Below are 18496 nucleotides of genomic sequence, written 5' to 3'. Positions count from 1 at the left end.
GGCCCCACGCCGCGGAGCAGGAGCCGGCGCGCGAGGGTCTGCAGCGGCGGCCGAGCTCCTGGCTCCTGGCGCAGCGAGCAGGGGGCGCTGGCGCAGTGGGCGCGGCCGCGCAGAGAGCAGGGGGGCCGCGCCGCCGGGGCCTGCGGCAGGCGAGGGGGGGAGGGCAGGAGGGCGACGCGATTGGCGGGGAAGGGGCTTGCCGCAGTGGGCGCGGCAGGCATTGGCGGGGGTGGCGGGAGAGGGGGCTCGCGGGGGCTGCCGCAAGCGAAGGGGAGGGGAATGGGTTTGACGGAAGAGGAAGGGGGGCTTGCTGCAGGAAGAGATGGGGGCGGGGAGGGGTGGCAGGGGCGCTGCGGGGATACAGCGGGAGGCACGCGAAAATGGGGTGAAGGTGGGGAGCTGAGGGGAGGAGAGGTGGATTGGTGATGGGCGCAGTGAGGGTGAGGGATCGATGGGGTGGACGCGGAGACTGGCGAGGGGGCTCATGATGGGAAGGGGGTGGAGAAATGCATGAGGGCGCAGACGAGGGCTTGTGGTGAGGGTGAGGGCGGGGTAGCATGGACTGAAGGTGGGGTTCTGGCGGTGGTGATGGGGGACGACAGGGCTGGAGATGAAGATGGCTAGGAGGAGGGAGTGGAGGTGAGGGTGGCGGGCCTGCGGATGGAGATGCGGTGGGACGGCGAAGATGGAAATGGGTATAGGGCGGGCGGCGGGCTGGGCCCGGGCGGGGTCACCGGCTTGGATCCCAGCTCCGCGGACGCCGCCCGGGCTTAGCCCGAAACCCCTTCTCGGCGGCGGCTCCGGCGGCGGCGTCCCCAGCTGCGGTGGTGGCGGCGGCGGCGACGGTCCGGGCGGGCGGCGCGCGACTCCGGGTGCGGGTGCGTGGGGGTCTAGGGGTCCGCCCGTGGAAAGGCGGAGGAGCGGGATCGGGCTGGAGGGCTTGGAGGAGGTGCGCGGAAGCGCAGGCGAGCGGGTCCGGCTGGAGGGCTCCGCGTCCGCCTCCCAGGGCGGCACTGCAGCCGCACTGGCGCGCACGGTGGAGGGCGGCGGCTCCCCGCGCGGCGACGCGCCTCCTCCCGCGGCCCCCGCCCCGCTGCGCTCGGCACCGCCCCCGTCTCCCAGGAAACCGCCGCGGCCGCCCCGCACCCCTCCCGCCGCCGGCTCGGCAGCCGCGCTCAGACCCCGAGCTTCCCACGGCCCGGGGCCCGCCCGGCTCCTGCCGCCCTGCCCTACGGGGGGCTGCTCCCCATTTGGAGTCTGGTGCGCAGGGGAGCCAGGGCCGATCCCAGAATGGTGATGGGAGGGGCGTCAGCTCTCTCCTCCGAAGGAGAGTGGCAGCCTACTGCCTGAGAGTCCCCTCTCCGCATGACAACGACCAGATCCCTACTGCTGTCTGGGCACTCAAGGGCCACCACCGGTCACTCCCCGTATCCTCTCCCCGCCCTCTCCAGCCCCCAGCCTCTGGCCTCAGGGACCTGGGCCTCCATCCTAACGTCCTGGTCTGCGTCCCCAGGAAATATCAGACCGCGCCTGGCCACGCCCTCCTCTGGCTCAGCCACCTCCTCCTCCTGGGTCACCCTCCCACACGCAGGACCAGTCCCCTCCACTCGCTGCAGCCCCAGCCCTGCTCCTTGCCTCCGCCGTGCCTGCCAGACCCACTGGAGAAACCACCCACTGAGGCCCCCCTCGCCGCAGTGCCGCCGTGCCGGGTCCCCCTCCCCCGCCCACACCCTGGCCAGCCTGCACAGCGACACGGAGACACGTGCTGCACAGGTAGCTCTGGAGCGAAGCGCCCTCTCCAAGGGGGCCCAGAACACTGAGGGCGCCTGAAGAAGGGGGTTCCACCAGGTAACTCCCAAGGCCGCTCTCTGCTGCCTAGTTCCTGCTCAGGGACCCCCCCCCTCCCCCGAGCAGGCCACCCTGCCGGCAGGCACCGGGCTTGGGGGCGCCTTGGCAAGGCGGTGGGCCTCCCTGGATGTGGGCCTGGAAGCAGCTCTGGCTCAGAGGCCAGGCCTCTTCCCACTGGCCTTCCCACAGTGCTTCAGGGTTCAGGGCTCACACCGTGGCCTCAGAACAAGGGGGGATGAAGGGGCGTCTTCTGTGCCCGTGACCCCAGGTCCTGCTTGCAGGGCAGGGGGCTCTCTCATGGGGCCTGGGAGTGAGATGGACTGATGCTGCCTGCCTCTGCCGTGTCCACCGGGGCGATCCTGGAATAGCAGAAGGGGACGCTGCGGCCCAGGGGTCCTCTCAGCCAGTTTCCCACAAAGACCCAACGCAGGCCCGTCCATCCACCCCGGGAAGGCTGAACAGGCAGAGGGCACAGACTCTCAGCTGGGCCAGAATATAGAGCAGACCCCTGGGTGCCACTGAGGGAGCCCTCGGGGGCAGGCTGAGTCCCAGGCCCACGCCCAGCACAGGCTCCGTAAATCCAGAGGGGAAGGAACAGAGGGGCTCAGCCGCTCACCCCCAACCGAGCCACTGCCCACAAAGCCTGGCAGCCATCTCCAAGGTCATGGCCATCCCCGCTGGCATCCAGCTCTCACCTGCTGCTCCGCTAACCCCTCGATCTCACGCGCCCTTCTCCCTCGCCCTACTCTCTTTCAAGGCCCACTCACCTCTCCCTTCCTCCAGGAAGCCTTCCAGGTCCCTCTGGGCCAAAGCACCTGCCTAGCCGGTAACCTCCCTGAGCATGGGCGGCCCCCCCTGGGGGCTTTCCGACTGGCCACCCTTCCCAGCAGCAGGAGAGCTGCTCGGCCTGCTGGTGGGAGCCTCCGCTTCTCTCGCCTCTCTGCCCAGCATCCAGCCTGGACCTGGTGCTGCGTAACAAATATGTATAAAGGAAGGATCTCTGTGCAGCGTTGGCATTCAGGGAAATGAGGCTTAACACCAGCGTTGCCCCAGAGCCGCAGCCTCAGACCTCCCCCTCCCCTGGAAAGCCAGCACCTCCCCGACCCGACCCCTCCCCAGAGGCGGCATGACAGCCAGCTGCGTGCTGGTGCGAGGGGGGCCTGCGGGGGTGATTTCACAGTCCACAAGGACTCCCTGATTCTTCCAGAGGCCCCGGCCACCTCCTGATGAGATGGAGCTCTCACTGGGTGCCTGCAAGGGTCTCGGCCATTTCCGGGTTTGAGAATCCTTTCCTCTTCACGACAACTGCTCTCTCCCATTCTACTGCTGCCGGCGCCACACAGGGAGCTAGAGTGACATGCCCAGGCCACTCAGCTTGGAGTGCTGCAAGGGACACAGAAGAATCCTGGCCTCCCCCGCCTCTCCCACCGCAAGACCTCCCTTGATTCCAGTCCCAGGGGAATTCCTGAGCAGGAGGGTGGCGGCTGAAGCAGGAGCAGACACGCTCTGCCACCAAGCGATATGCAGACAGCCACCCGGAGGGCCCTGGGAGTTCTCAGGTGGGATGGTCCCCAGCTGCTGACTCAGCACGTCTGCCCAGGCCGCACCTCCGTGTCCAGCACACACCCAGCTCGCCGGTGTCGGGGCACCGAGCCCAGCCCCAAAGGCACGATTGTGAGGGCGTGCGCGCAGATACAGCCAGGACACAGCTAACCGTGCGTTTCAGATAAACGATGCATTATTTTTCAGACTAGAAGTATCTGGCCCCAAAGAACTGAAAGCAGGGACTTGAACAGAATCTTTTCCACCCCTGTTCACAGCAGCATTATTTGCAGGAGCCAAAAGGTGGCAACAGCCCAAGTGGCCACTGATGGATGAACAGATAAACCAAACGGGGCACATCCATACAACGGACACCATTCAGCCTTAAGGGGTCACGAAGCGCCGACACACACCACAACGTGGATGTACCCTGAAAACATGATGCTGAACGCGAGAAGCCAGTCTTGAAACGACAAATACTGTTATGATTCCACTTAAATGAGGTCCCCAGAGGAGTCAAATTCATAGAGACGGTAGAATGGTGATTACCAGGCGCTGAAGAGAGTGGGGTGGGGGGGGGGGTGAGTGTTTAATGGGTATGAAGTTGGGGAAGATGAAATTTCTGCAGGTGGATGGTGGTGACTGCTGCACAACAGTGGGAATGAGCTTAGTGCCACTGAATGTACACGTAAAAATCATTCAAACGGTGAATTTTATTATGCATATTTTACCACCAAAAAAGCACACAATCCCCCCTCCCCAGTATTTGGGACATACTTATACTAAATATGTGGAGCTTACTTATACTAAAAATGTATTTGTTGTTTATTTGAGACTTAAATATTCAGGACATAACGCTACAAAATTATTAACTATCGAAATAGCAATTTAACTGGGTCTCCTGTAGTTTTATCTGCTAAATCTGGCGGCCCGGCCCTTTGTGGGGCGTGGGGAGAAGCCTGACCAAAGTCACTCAGGCTCCCCACCGGCAACTCCCCGCCACACGTGGGCATGCACACGTGTGCACTGTCTTCCAGGCTCCCTGGACGAGGGCCTCAGACCCTGCCCATGCCAGCGGCAGGAGGGCAGAGGTGGATGTCAGAGCAGGGTCCACCTTCCCACAGCCCCCGGCCTCCTTGGAGAACGGTGGGCCTCACCGTCTCAGCCAACAGGAAGATACAATTATCCCCATCTCACAGATGGGAAGACTGAGGCTGGGAGGGTTCTGAGACTTGCTCAATGTCTCAAACGTGTTGCCTAGTGCTGGTCTCCTTCCACTGGCCCGAGTGCCTCCCTGTCTTCACTGAAGGGGAGGAAATGAAAGTGCTTGGCACCTGGGGGCCCACCAGCAGCCCAGAGGTCCCAGGTACAGAGATGAAGGCTCCTGGAAGATGAGGGCAGAGTGGTGGCCTGGCCACCCTGCTAGCCTGCACCACCCCGTCAGTGGCCAGGAGCAGCTAAGACCTAGGACACCGTCAGGCAGCTGGGCAGGAGCCCGCGGGGCCAGCGGCCATGCCCACCCCCCGCACGGGAGGGACACCTGCCGGGACACTCCTGCCAGCAGCACAAACCCACCAGAAAGGGCTCCCAACCTGGAGCAGTAAGGTGACCTTGGCATTTGCCCGCTTGCCCGGCTCCCCAAAGATGGGACCCTGACCTCTTGTGGGTCCTGGGGGCCAGTGGGAATGGGTGGGCCAGCCTATGTCCTGACCTCTCCAGCTCAGTTCCTGCAGGGTGGTCAAGCTGACGCATCCGTCAGGGAAGGGCCAGGTCTCTAAGCAGGCCGGGAATTCTGCTCCCTCAGGCACCCAGTGTCTTGGTCCCCACTCTGTTCGGCCACATCCAGCAGGCAGAGGTGGGACGGTCCCGCCCAGGGCAGTCAGATTCCTGGGGCAGACAGCCCCATCCCCAGAGACGGGTCAAAGGGGCAGTGACAGGCCCCACATGACCTGGGCAAGGAGAGGCCCCTTCTGATGCAGGCTGCCAGGCCCCTAGGCTGGCCGCGGGCTGACCACGGTGGGGCCCTGCTGGCACTGTCGTCCCGTCACCCTCCGACGTCTCTGCAGAGCCTGCAGGGCCTTCTGGGCCTCTGCTTGGCACTCATTTCTGAATACCGGCTGCCACCCTCCAAGGCTGCCCCAAGAGCCCTCCTGGCTGGCGGCATGGCCCTGTGCTGGGGCAGCACGCCTTCATCGCGGGCTGCCCCTCCAGGAGGGGCCTGCAGCCAACTCTTCTTGCAGTTCCCAACTTCTCAGGACCGGGGCCAGCCAAGGGGGAACACGGGACACCACGAGACAGCGCCACCCAGGAAGCAGCCGTAGTGACCGGGGAGCCCCTCCTCTCCAGCCCAATCCCTCTGACCCCCAGCGTGGCCCCTGGGCCTGGCCGGCGCAGGCTGGCCTCCCTCCCCACCAGGGGGCACTCTTCCCCACGGCCGCCTCTGGAGAAAGGATGGGCCTCTCTCTCCAACAGGCTCCCCCCTGCCGTGATGCCCCCCTAGGACACAGCCCCGTGCTGAGCACTCCACACGAGAAACCAGTTTCACAACCACTCCACACAGCAGGCGCTGCTACCATCCCCATTTTACAGAAAAGGATTCTGAGGCACAGAGAGGTTCAGCAATTGGCCCAAGGTCACACAGCGAGGGAGCATGGCACCAGACTTGAACCCTGGCGGCAGGATGGCCGCATCCAGGAGACCAGGTTTTGGCTTCTGCTAGGGCCCCATCTCTTTCCTAAGACATACGCCACTGGGAATGGCCACTGGATCCAAAGGACACTGGCTCTGGGCCAGGGGGTGGCCTTGAAAACTCTAGGTAGCAGAGGAGGTGGGGGCTGGTTCCTTGGGCCAGGAATGCCTGGGGTGGGGGGGCTCACCCAAGGCAAGAGCCCTGCAAGGGCAGCGTGGGACCCTCGGGCCAGGAGGGAGCTGGGGCCAAGCAAGCGCCTCAAGCCCTCAGGGAGGATGGGGCGAGAAGGCCACGACTCACAGTGAGAGTGGCCAAGCGGCACGTGGGCCAGGGGCCGCCCCAGGCTGGGAGGGGTCTTCGCTCTGCGGTCAAGAGCGACATGTATGATTGCAAACCGCATGCGTGTGTCTAAACCCACGTTATTTCTCGTTACTTATAACTTACAAAAGTAACACGTGGTCACCGTGGCCAGCAAAGCTGCAGCTCACGTGAAGCCTCTGACACCCGTCCAGTCCCTGCGCGGATGGCACTGTGGCTGCATTTCAGCACCGAGGACAGCGCCCGGCACACAGTAGGAGCTCAAGGAACACTACCGAGTGACTCAGAGAGACTGATCTCTGTGTCCCCATCACCCCCACCCGCAGGCAGCTGGCCGGGCCCCCGCTCTGCCCCAGTGCTCCCGTCCGGCCCGCTGGCTCTCCTGGGGCAGACATGGGGCTCCACCAGCCCTCGCGCCTTGGCTGAGGGCCCAGCCCGCCGCCCAGAGGCCTCCTCTTCTCTGGGCCCTGGGCCCCCTTGGCCGCTGGCTGAAGACTGCAGACCCGTTCTCAGAATAAAGAAGTAATGAAGTAAAAAATTACGCAGAGAATCAGGAAGGAAGCTAGCTGCAGTGCTGCAGCCGTCGGAACATTATAAACAGGCGCGTGAGGTGGTGTCCATGCGCTTTCCTATGAACATCCTGCAGGCCTGATGCCCATCAGAAACTCGAAGCTGTGATGAGTGGAAACGGTACTTTGAGATATTTGCTAAAAATGTAAAGGACGTGAAAAAATCAGCAGTTTCCACTGGTGACCAAGTCCCAGATTCTAGAATGCCATCGTCGCCTTGTTCATAGTAACAGGAAATGCTAAAGGTTAGCAAAAAAGGAGATGTAATTTCTTTCTCAGAACTCCCTGACTTCTAAACCTGGGCCTCTCCAGTGCACCCTGGTGAAGGAGCCCAGCCTCAAATGACCCGCCTTCACACCCACGTCTGTCCACCCGTTTGCCCATCCTTCTAGAACCATCCCTGGAAGGCCATCCTGGCCCCAAAGCAGAGGGGTGCCCCCTCCCCTCTGCCCCCTCGGCCGCTGGCTCCATCCTGCCTAGAGCTTCGGTTCAAGGGCTTCTCATGGGGTGGGACTGGTGTTTCGGGAAGCCACCTCCCACCTGTTCAGGAGTGTCCTGCACTTCATGGGGTCTCCGGCCTCCCTGTCCCCTCCCCTAAATGCTGTGACAACCAAAAACGCCCCCGGGGAACGGCTCCTGGTTGGGAACACCCACGTCATCCTGGGGCGGTTAGCTGTGTGTCTGACCTGCAGCAGCTCCCAAATATACAGTGACGGGGAGGTGGCAGACCCTGGGTGTTAGGTCACTCGAAGGGAGACCGGCAAGGTGCCTGGAGTGTCCTGTGGGCAGCCACTGCCAGGCCAGGGGCGGGGGGTCAGGGACGGCGGGGCTAAACGTTTTAAGAGCCTCGTCCCTTTAAAATACCCCTGTGGGTCCGGTGTGTCCCGAACTCCATGATGAAGGGAGATGGGAGTGAATACCTCAGCCAGCCCTGAAGCAGGTGGCATCATCCGTCTCCCCAGGGCCTGCAGATGGTCACAGGTGGGTGGGATGTACTTTCCGTGGCCCCAGACACTTGAGCACGCACACAGACGTCACACATGGCTCACCACAGGGCCCAGATGTCCACAGGTGGCCCCAGGCGCCAAGGATGCGCTCAGACACACACACGAGCCCGGACGGCCGCCCTCAGGTTCAGACAGCGGTCCTCAGCACTGGGGACACTGTCCGAAGGTGTAGCACAGGCCACGGACCTCCACAGGTTCTGGTGCTGATGGTGAGCCCAAGAGATGTCCCCGCCAGGGAGGCACAGGGCCACAGTCACTGCCAGGTGCGCCTGTCCAGGGCCTGGCTGCCCGCCTGACAGGGAGACGTGTTGGCCTGTCCCTCCCTCAAGCTGCTGGGAGCACTGCAGCCAAATCCACCCCCAGGCCACCAGCCGGGGCGCAGTGGCCGCCTGGCTCCGGACTGCGGGGTGTGGGAGGGGCTGGCGGCCCCAGCTGAGTTTCTCACTAGACCCTGACCTGCGGGGGGTGGGGCCCATAGCTTGGGGTGAGCACAGAGCGGACGAATGGATGGACGGGTAGGAGGGTGAAGGTCCTCGCCTCCTGCCTGGCCAGCCTCTCCTCGTCCCTTCCAAGCAGGCAGGGCGGCGGGGCTCGGGCGTTTGGTGCCCGTCGGCAGGACCAGCTCTGACCTTAGGAGGCCCTCCTTGAGGTGGTGGGCTGGCAGAGCTTGGGCTGGAGTTGAGCTGAGCCTGACCTTCTCTTCTCCTGCCGGCCGGCCGGGCCCTCCTGCAGCCCGAGTCCTCACGTGCGCCTCTCTCAGGCCGGCTCCTCTCCCGGACACCCCACCCAGCCCCTCCTGGGGCTCGCCCACCTGTCCCAGCCTTGGGGTCTGCCAGGGCCCGTCTTTCCTTGTACCTGTGGGAGCTCTGTGGCCTCCCCGCCAGCTCTGTCCTCTGGCCGACCTCACCCCTGCAGCCTGGAACGCACACCCAGCACCTACGGACAGGGCCACACGGATGCCCCCAGCGCCCCGACGAGGCAGGCTTGCGTGGCTCGCCCCGCCCTCCTCCTCTCTGGGGCACCCCCTCAGTGGGTGGCACCATTGCCCGATGCCCACGCCAGATACCTGGGGCCAACCTGGGCCAGGGCAGCAAGGCCACGGAGGAGAAGCTACTCCAGGGACGGCGCTCTGAGCACGGGGACCCCTTTCTGGGACCCCGCTTCCCCACCTGCACACTAAGTGGCTGCACCAGGTGGTACTCGGCCTGCCCTGCAAGCACCCCGTCCTGCCCGCTCTGGGAGGCTGGGGGGGGCTGCCAGGCAATGGGCCGGCAGAGGCCAGGGCACGGCTTAAGGACGCAGGGCCTTGGGCCGAGGCCGGGGCTGGCTCTTGGGCACTTCAGTGGGTGGGCAGGAGGGGCGAGGAAGGCAGGGCCCAAGCCGAGGCTCCGGCAGGGCCTCCGCGTGCTGGCCTCCTCCAGCCCAGGTGCTCTCCTTGGCCCCGGGCCCGGCTGTGGTCATCCTGTCTACCTGCAGGGCCCTGGGCTCGGCCACACTGCGACGCCCGAGCTGATGGGAGGCCCGCCTCGCGGTGCTGCTGGCTGGTCCTCACCATCTCCTGGTGCTGGACCCCGGTTTCCGTCTCCTCCCTCCCTGCAGCCCCGGACTCGGCCAGGTCGCAAACTGCCTGGCCTCCCCCTGCCGGCGTCCCAGCCTGTGCAGCTCTCCTCCTCCAAGAGGCAGCGGGGCGGCAGGCAGGGCGCTGGGCCTCCAGGGGGCCGAGGTCAGGGCAGATGGTGAGGGCGCAGGGCTGATGGAGCCCGCCGGGCCTGCCCTGTCATCCAGCCAAGCCTCTAGAACCCAAGGAGCACTTGGCACAAATCGGCAGCCAGCGTCCTCGGCTGGGCCACGGAGCCAGGAGCCAGCTGCCTGCCCACCTCCCCTCCCCACACCCTGCCCCGCATGCTGTGTCCCCTGCTCAGGGGCCCTCGCACCTGTGGGGGGGGACCCCCAGGCTGTCCACGGCAAACTGGTGCCAGTGAGTCACAACTCTCCCAGACGGGTGCCCCTGACCCCCATGAGGGTCTCACGGCTGGGCCCCTCATTGCCCACCCAGGTTCTGGGACGTGCCACAAGTGAGATGCATCAGCGGGTCGGCAGTTACCAGACTCTGAATGTCAGAATGAGTGGCGCCCGGCCCTCCCCTCTGACTCAGTTGGAGAAGTTAAGGCCCATGGGGTGCAGAGCTCTGGCCATTTTCCTGAGAAGCTTGCAGGCTGGTGGGGGTGAGGAGCGGGCTGAGCATGGCCTGACACCCTCACTCCATCACCAAGGCTCCAGCGCACGTCTGAGCCGAGACCCTGAGCCTGTGGCATGGTCCTGTCCTGAGGAGCCACCCACCGAAATACCCAGAGCCCAGGACCCCCGCCCACTGGACAGGATGCGCCCAAGAGTGGGGCGCCGCGCCTGCAATGGGCTGAACCCCGACCCTCGTTCGTATGTCGGAGTCTTAACCCCCAGGACTTCAGGAGGTGACCTCATTTGAGCGTGGGGTCTTTGCAAATGTAACTGGTTGGGCCCCTAACCTGATAGGACTGGTGTCCTTATTTCCATAAAATGAAATTCAGAAGCAGGCCAGCACAGGGACACCTACTCATAAAGACAAACCCAGAGACTACAGACCAAGGACCCCCAAGGATCGCCTGCAACCCCCAGAAGCCACGAGAGGCCCTGGAACAGCTTCTCCCTCACGGCCTCAGGAGGAACTAGCCCAGTGACACCTTGATCTTGGACTTCCAGCCTCTGAACTGCAAGACAATAAACTCCTGCTGTGAGGCCGCCTAGCCTGCTGCATCGGTGCCAGCAGCCGGGGGAAGCGGACACACGCCTGACCCCCAGCACCCAGCCCAGCCTGGCACCACGTGGGCAGTGCTCAGCACACTTACTGCTGAGGTTGCCCAGACTCGGGGAGCACCCCGGGAAAACAGGGAGAGCCCTGGAGAGTAGTGGGTGTGTTGGGTATGCCCAGGAAGCTGCGTGGCAGGGCCAAGCCCCGGAGGGAGGATGGTGACGGGCGTGTGCCGGGGGTGGGCATGGGGAGGGCCGCCCTGGCAGGAGGGGGCGCGTGTGCCAGGAAGGTGAGCCAGCCAGGAGCTGGCGGGAGCCAACGCTGAGGCCACAGGCAGACGAGGGGCTGGGGTGGGGCTGGCCTGGCCCCCTCAGGGGCTCCTAGATCTACCCAGGATTCCAGGATTCCTGCCAGGAAAGCCAGTATGCACCCCTCACACCCAGAGCTTCCCTGGCACCCACGGTGAGACCAAGAACAGTCGAGAAAGCTGGAGGCCCCGGCCCTGCCCCCAGTGTAGGGGTCACGGCTGGGAGGACAGGACAGCCCCCACCCCACAGCTGGGGACGGGGTAGGGCCTGGGGTTGGGGAGGACTGCAGCACCTCCGCCTGAACCATCTCCGCCCAGAGACTTCAGGCAGCTCAGAGCACCTGCCCAGGCCTGTTCCTAGACACACGTGGCAAGAAGGCCGCCAGCTGGCACGGGGTGGGTGGCCCCGGGCTGGAGCCCTCACCCGCCTGAGCCTGTGTCCTCTCCCGAATGTGGGTGATGACCTGACCCCACAGGGCTGTGCTGACGGCTGGATGTGGTCACAGCTGGTGCCAGGCACCAGGCAAGGAGACATCAGACAGGCAGGGCCTGGACCCTGAGTCTTGGTCTGAAATCTTCCTGAACCAAGCCAGGCCTCAGGGAAGAGGGTCTGGCAAGCTGACCAACCTCTCACCACCTGGGCATGTCCAGGCCTGGGCCCGATTTGATTCCGGCGTGGCCTCGGGTGAGCCCCTCTCCTGGCCTGTCTCCCTGTCCAGGACCAGCCAGGCTGACACCTGTGCCCATGCACGTGGTGGCCTAGCACAGGCCCGGTGCACCCACACACCCTCTGTGCTCTCCTCCCGGCTCCGAGGCCCACCTGCCGCCTGGCGGGAGTGTCCTCAGTCCCTCTCCTGGGAGGCCTCCGGGGCCCTGCAGCCCTGTCCACCACGGGCTCACGCTGTTCCCTCTTAGGGCCGGCATGGAACCAGTCTACCAAGACCGACCTGTCTTGTCTGCTGGAGTCACCTACTCCTGGATGGGACATCTGTCCATGACTCCTGGGGGACCTGGCCCGGCATGGTGCTGGGGACACGCCAGGGGCTGCTCTTAGGGTCGGCCAGCAGCACACAGCTGGGCCATCCTCTGTGTACACCCCGGGCGGGGTCACCTGATTCCCGCCCCTGGAACAGCCCTCTCTAGCAGGGCAGGAGCGGCGGGCCCTCACTGGACAGGCTCCCGGGACCAGCTCAGGGTGAGGCCCAGCTACGTGGAAGGCCGAGTCACCGGCAGCAGTCGGGGTCGGGGCAGGGCGGCCCCGGAGAAGGCGCAGGAGGTGCTCCAGTTAAGAGGAGCTCTAACCCGGCCTAAACAGTGGAGTCTACGACCAGGAGGAGGCAGCTGGTGGCCCATCAGGGCCTGGCCTCGAGGCCCCATTTCAGGCCTCCAGGCCGGGGCGGCACGAGGCTTCCAGAGAACACAGAGCCCAGGGCTGTTCAGCAGTTAATGCCACCGGCTCTGGGGTCAACAGACTGGGCTCTAGACCTCAGAGCTCCACGTGGGCCGAGCGCCCTGAAGAAAGCTGTGGGGCTTCTCGGCCTCGGTTACTTATCTGTGAAGCAGGTCTGCAAAGACCCCTCCTCATCCGCTGTACCAGCTAGACAGTCACGGGGAGGGAGCCACGCTGAGTCTGGGTCACGATGAGGGCTCCCAAGTGCCAGACACCACCGCCTGGAGGCCCTCCAGGGGCCTCTAGGGCGGGGCGCACAGGGGAGGACACGCCTGAGGCAGCCGCAGAGCGCACGGTCAGCATGCTCCCCTCCTGCAGCCTTCGGGTGGTCGTGACTACTCCCGTGTCACACGTGAAGAAACGGAGGCACAGAGAAGCCAGGTTGGGGGGGTGGTGGTGGCGGGGAGGCCGACGCGGCAGGGCTGGCACCTGAGCCCAGGCCCACGGAGGACGTCCCGCCCCTCGGAGCAGCACGCGGCGTGGCCGGCACCACGGCTCCAGCAAGGCCCCGGCCGCCGCATCGCGCAGGTGGCCCCGTCGGCTCCTGGCTCCCCTGGGCCCCCCCACCTGTGGTTCTCCCCGCTCCCCACCCCAGCCCTGCCCTCACGCTGGGGGTGATGAAACCTCAGCTGCTCTAGTGGTGAAGGGCCAGAGCAGCAGCTCAGCTGGAGGCCACGGACCACCCTGGGGCCCCAGGCCAGGCACACGGGGCCTCTGCCCTCTGAACAGGACAGGGGGCACACAACCGTCCGGTGTGGGGCCGGGCTGTACGCAGATGGCCTGCGAGAGCCGCACGGCCGAGGGACAGGCTCGGCGGGCTCCCTCGGCCTCGGGCAGGACGGCACAGAGAAGCAGCGGTTTCCGCTGGGAGGCTAAGGGGTGGTCCTCGGTGGGGAGCCCACGGCCAGCCGGGGTCCAGGAGCAGAGGAGCTGCCCACCAGTCCGTGTTGCACTGACAGGCCCACGCTCCCCTCTGATCTCCAGCCCCGAAGTCCAGGCCCCTTCTCCCGTGCCCAGGCCCTCCGTCTCCCACTGCCCACCCACCACAGCTGGCAGAAAGCAGGCCGTGTGCGGGTCTCCAGCAAGTTTTGACTGAGAACCTACTTTGTGCCAGGAACTGCGCCAGGTTCTGTGGCTACTACAAAGAACAGTACAGACAGAGGTGGCCTCTGCCCCCAGGGCCTCAGGGAAGGGTCAGAGAGACACATGACAAACCGTGTCAAGTGTCAGGAGGCCGAGCAGGTGCTCAGGAAACATCTGGGGACCAGGAGCAACCCCACAGGCAGAGATAGAAGATGGCCGGCCCGTGTGCGTGCGTGCGTGTGTGCATGTGCGTGCAAGTGTGTGCACATGCGTGTGCGCGCGCGTGTGCGTGCGTGTGTGTGTGTGAGATGCAGCATGGGGCCGGGCTCTTCCCCAGTGCTGCAGAGAGAGCCAGCTAGAGGGGCGGCTCCCCCTCACCTTCCATATAGTGCTCTGGCCGGAGGGAGGCTGCCTGAGCTGCGCAGCCTGTAAAAGGCGATGACCGTCGTCCTCATCAGGGCCACACCTGGCCGTCCATCCAAAAAACTACACAAAGTCACGAACGGGAGCCCCATGCGCGCTGATGGTCCCTCCTTCATGAGCCCACACCATTTCTGCTCTCCCAGGCAGGCGCAGGCTGGAAAGGCCACCCAAAGACCCAGGGCCGCCCTCCCTCCCTTCCAACAACTAGCAAGCATTGAGTCTCCACCCCACCAGCCAGCCCAGCCGTCCACCCCCGGGGTTCCCCAGGCTGGAGAAGTCTGCCTGCCGCCTGGCAGGACAGGAGACCAAAGGCCCGGATCCCCGAGAGCAGCGTGTCACCACGGGGCCACCAGAGGGCGCCCGTTCCACGGAGCCCGGCCAAGTTGCTCGGAGCAGGAGAGGACAGGCCTGGCCGCTGCCTTGGGAGGTCACCCTGTTTCCTTCACCCCACGTGGCACCGGCACTCTCCTCGGTGCCTGGGCCCTGCAGGGCACTCTCCAGCTCAGGTGCTTATGGGGGAGTATGAAGCCATAGGGGGTCGGGGAGAGCAGCTTCCCAGAAGCCCCTGGAGGTGGGACGGAGGAGCCACGGGCACTGGTCGGGAGGGGGTGCAGTCCAGGCCCCGGGGGGCAGCACCTGAAGCCCTGGCTGGTGCGGTGCTCGGACAGCTGCTGGGCGGCCGAACACCGCACCCCCCCCCCCCCCCCATCACATGCACAGCAAGGCACTCTGCTGGTTCCGGGTCCCCAACCCACTGTAGCCCCAGCCCAAGGAGGCCAAGACCCAGCCCCCCGCCGGCCCCACCTCACCTTCTCCAGCCTGCCCTGCTCTCTCCCAGCCCTTGACGGTTGCCCAGACTCTGCCACTCTGTCTCTCAGCCTAACTGGGACAGAGGCCTGTGGATGCGATCAAGTTGAGGATGGTCCCGAGGACACAGCGGCCGAGCGGGAGTGGATGTGTGAAGGAGAGCTGCGGGGCGAGGGGACCTTGGAGTGCCGTCTAAGATCGGGGCTGGGTGAGGGCAGCTGCTCAGCTGCCCTGAGACCCTGGTGTCCAGGGGAAGGGATTCAACCGAAAGGCCAGGGATTCCTGGGCATTAGCTCCTCTGTTTGCATGGCGGGTGGCGGGGCTTACGAACCAACGTGTGCTGGCCCCAGGCACCCAGATGTGCCCCCCAAACCTGTCCCCTAGGGAGGGTGGCAGCCCTGACAATGACAGGGCTTTGTCAGCAGACAGAGGCACAGGAAGGCCTACCCTGGGGGACGTGAACCCGGGGCAGGGGGCTGTCAAGGTATCAAGGCAGCCTTCTGTGGGTCCTGCCCTGCTGGGGGCAGGGGTCCAGGGCCTGGCTGCCCCCTCCCATTCCCCAGCAAGACACGGCCATGGACTTGCCCCTCACACTCCTCTCTCGCTCAGAACTCCTGTGGCTGTGGTCGTTCCATGTCCCCCGTGTCACTACTCAAATTGCCCCCTCCCCAACCCCGGCCCAGTTTGGGAGGAGTTCCCCAGGGCAGGAAGCTGGTCTGCTCTGCTCCCGTCCACCGTGTCCCAGGCACCCTGAACAGACGCGCAGACCCACGGCGGTTCTGGACACATTTGCAGTTTGAGGAAAAAGCCTGGGGGGCGTCTGTGAAATCCTTAGCCACCATGCTCCACCTCCACCCTCACTCCGGGTCCCCAAAGCTCCTCAGAGGCCTGCAGGGAGGGTGTGGGCAGGACTGCGGGCAGCTGCAGGGCTGAGGCCGCCTGGGACGGCGATGCTCTTACAAAGAAATGACACGGCCCCTGGGCGGGATCCAAGGCGCCGACCACCTGCAGCTGGACTCCCCGCCCGAGGCGGCCCTGAGTGCCAGGCGAGCACAAGTTCCCTGGGCAGGAATCCCTGCGAGGTGATGTTCCCTTCCCGGTGGCAGAGGTCGAGCCTCTCCACCCTCGCCCCCGCCCCTCCCCGAGTGCACAGTTCGCTCCCGACCTCCCCGGGGCCCCTAGGCTGCCTCTGCCGGGGACCCCCGGGAATCCCCGGGCCGACCCGTGGCGCCTCCCGGAGAGGCCCGCACAGCCGGTGGGAGTACCTAGCCCATGGCCACCATCGGCTGCGCCCCGACAGCCGGCCCCGCAGCTCAGCCCTGCCTCTCCCGGAGGACGCACCAAGCCGGGGACCGCCCGGTCCGCCGCCCGGCGAGGACAGCTCCGCGGGGAAGGGGCCGGTGTGCGTGTTGGGGGCCGGGGGGCGGCCGAGCGGAGCAGAGGAGACCCGGGCGGAGGGAGGGCGGCGCGGGGCGCGGAGGCGCAGGGCGGACGAGGGCAGAACGGGAGAGAGAAGGGGGCGCAGGGGAGACCCGGGAGCACCGGGTCACTCACCCGAGATCTCCGCCTGGGGCACGTCGCTCAGGCTGAAGCCCTTGGCCCCGTAGATCTGGCGGACTTCGCCGCAGCTCCGACTCTTGCTGGCAGGGTCCCCGTGGGCGCAGGCGGCCAGCGCGACGGCCACGCACAGCAACCACCAGCCTCGGGCCCGGAGCTCCATGGCGGGGCCGGCGGCGCCCCCGGCCGGGCCCGTGCAGCCCCCGCCCGCGAAGGGCAGAGCCAAGGTCCCGGCGCACTCGGCTCGCGGTCCGGAGGCGCCGGCGGCAGGGGAGGCGGAGACAACAAAAGCCGGCGGCGGCTGGGCGCGGAGCGCGCGGGGCGCGAGGTCCGGCCGCTCTCTCCGGCGGCCCAGAGCGCGGCAAGCGAGCGCGCAGTCCCGGCCCGGCCCCTCGGCGGCCCGGGAGAGGGGCGGGGAGGGGCGCGCGGGGCGGGGCGCGCAGGGGCGGGGCGGGGCGCGGCGCGGGGGCGCGATCCGAGGCGCACGGGGCGCCCCTCCTGCTCCCGGGGCCGCCCGACTCGCGCGGATCTGTTGACTGCTGGAGGGAAGCGGGGTGGCCGGGAGCGCGCGGGCCGTGTCCGGGGTCCCCGGGGGCGGGCCCTCCACGCCCAGCGCCCGGGGCGGCGGCACCACCTGTGGGGGCGGGGGCGGGGGTGCTGAGGCAGGGCTTCCCCCGCCGGACGTGACATCACGCCTTCCGCGCGCCTATCAGGGGCCTCCCCGCCCCCAGCCGAAGTCGGCATCCCTCCCGTCTTCCCTCTCCTCGGATCAGGCCGTGCCTTCCTGCACCCTGGCCGCGTGCCTCGCGCGTCCGCTCCCGCAGCCTTGGTCCCCTTTGTCCCCCGCCTGCACCCCTTTACGGCCCCTCGTCCCCGCGCCCATTTCAGCCGCCTCTCCCGCGGCTCCAGCTCACACTTGATTTTTTTTGTGGCGGAGAGTGGGGGGCTGTACGTGGGAAACTAGCCGAGAGTAGACCTCGCGCGCGCCCGTTCCTGCGTAGAGGCAACCAACGAGTTAGTTGTTGGAGATCGGCAGCCGGTTTTGTGTCCCCTCCACGTGATGCTTTGGGTGCTCGAGAGGCGAGCGAGGGGGGCAGAAGCTTTTCCGTTGGCTTGGGCCGCTGGGCGGTGGCAGGTGATCTCTTGGGGAAGGGATGGCGTCGGGCCGACAACAGGTCAGATTGCTGGGGGCTGAGGAGGGCGTAACAGTGAGCGAGGCGGCGGGGGACCTTGCAGGGCGGGTGGACAGTGCTGGTAGCCGCAGAGGGTGGGGATGCGGGCCGTGGGAAGCGAGGTGAGAGGCCGGGGCGGGGGGACGGGCGCCGGGAGCTGAGGGTGCCTCCGTTTCTTTCTTCCCGGCTGCTGCCCTCCCCCACCCCATTCCTGCTCTCCTGATACGTGGGCAAAGGCCCCAGAGACCACCAGGCCATGACCCCAGACGCCTGATTGGTTGAAATGGGGGGAAAGCAAATAAATAGGCACCCTTGGAAGAGGACCCCAGGATAACCACCATGTGCCAATAAGGGTGCCCAAACCTTGAACCTGGGGGCTTACCGTTTCACCTCACAGCAGGGGGAGCTTGTCCACTGTGGGTAGGAAGGAGGGCTCCATCGCTCCCCTGGGGTTCCCAGAGTGGTGGGCTCAGCAGCCTCAAGAGGGGGCTTGCAGTCTTCTACCCCCTCACCCAGAGACACTGAGTCATTGTGTGAGAGCGGGGCTGGGAGGCCCCTACCCCAGCGTGCTGGCCTCTGGCCGTCCTCACGCACCTGCCACCCAGTCATGCTGGTGACTCACAGACCCTGTGCAGCGCTCAGGCCAGCCTGCTCCTGCTTGCCTGTGCCTGGCACAGCTGCCTGCATGCCTCCCCTGTGCCCGCCTGGCTCAGGCCACCTGGCCCCTGTCCCCGCCTTCTCTTCAGGAGCTCACCTCCAGCCTCGTGCTTGTGCTTCCGGGTCAGGCAGGAGCCAGACGGCCTGAGGCTCGATAGAGTCACACACACGTACTGTTGTTGTTATGGGGATCTGTCGCCTCCTCTTAATCCGGCCAGACGGGGAGATTTCTCAGGGTGGCGTCAGCGTCCAGTGCGTTTCTGGGCCTCCAGACAGTGG

At 65.9% G+C, this 18496-nt stretch overlaps 1 protein-coding gene across 1 annotated transcript in view; it reads right to left on the bottom strand.

Moving 5' to 3' along the window:
* The window catches only part of GPC1 (glypican 1), a 29515-nt gene extending 12739 nt beyond the window's left edge, over positions 1-16776 (bottom strand). The window contains exon 1 of the mRNA XM_059929104.1: positions 16386-16776. Coding sequence (XP_059785087.1) covers positions 16386-16551 — 166 coding nt within the window. The 5' untranslated portion in view covers positions 16552-16776. The remainder of the gene's footprint in view (positions 1-16385) is intronic.
* Between the last annotated feature and the right edge of the window lie 1720 nt (positions 16777-18496).

This window comes from Balaenoptera ricei, chromosome 7 (assembly GCF_028023285.1).
Source record: "Balaenoptera ricei isolate mBalRic1 chromosome 7, mBalRic1.hap2, whole genome shotgun sequence".
Lineage (NCBI taxonomy): Eukaryota > Metazoa > Chordata > Mammalia > Artiodactyla > Balaenopteridae > Balaenoptera > Balaenoptera ricei.
The sequence above is the reverse complement of the archived record's forward strand: the minus strand, read 5'-3'. Positions and strand labels throughout refer to the sequence as shown.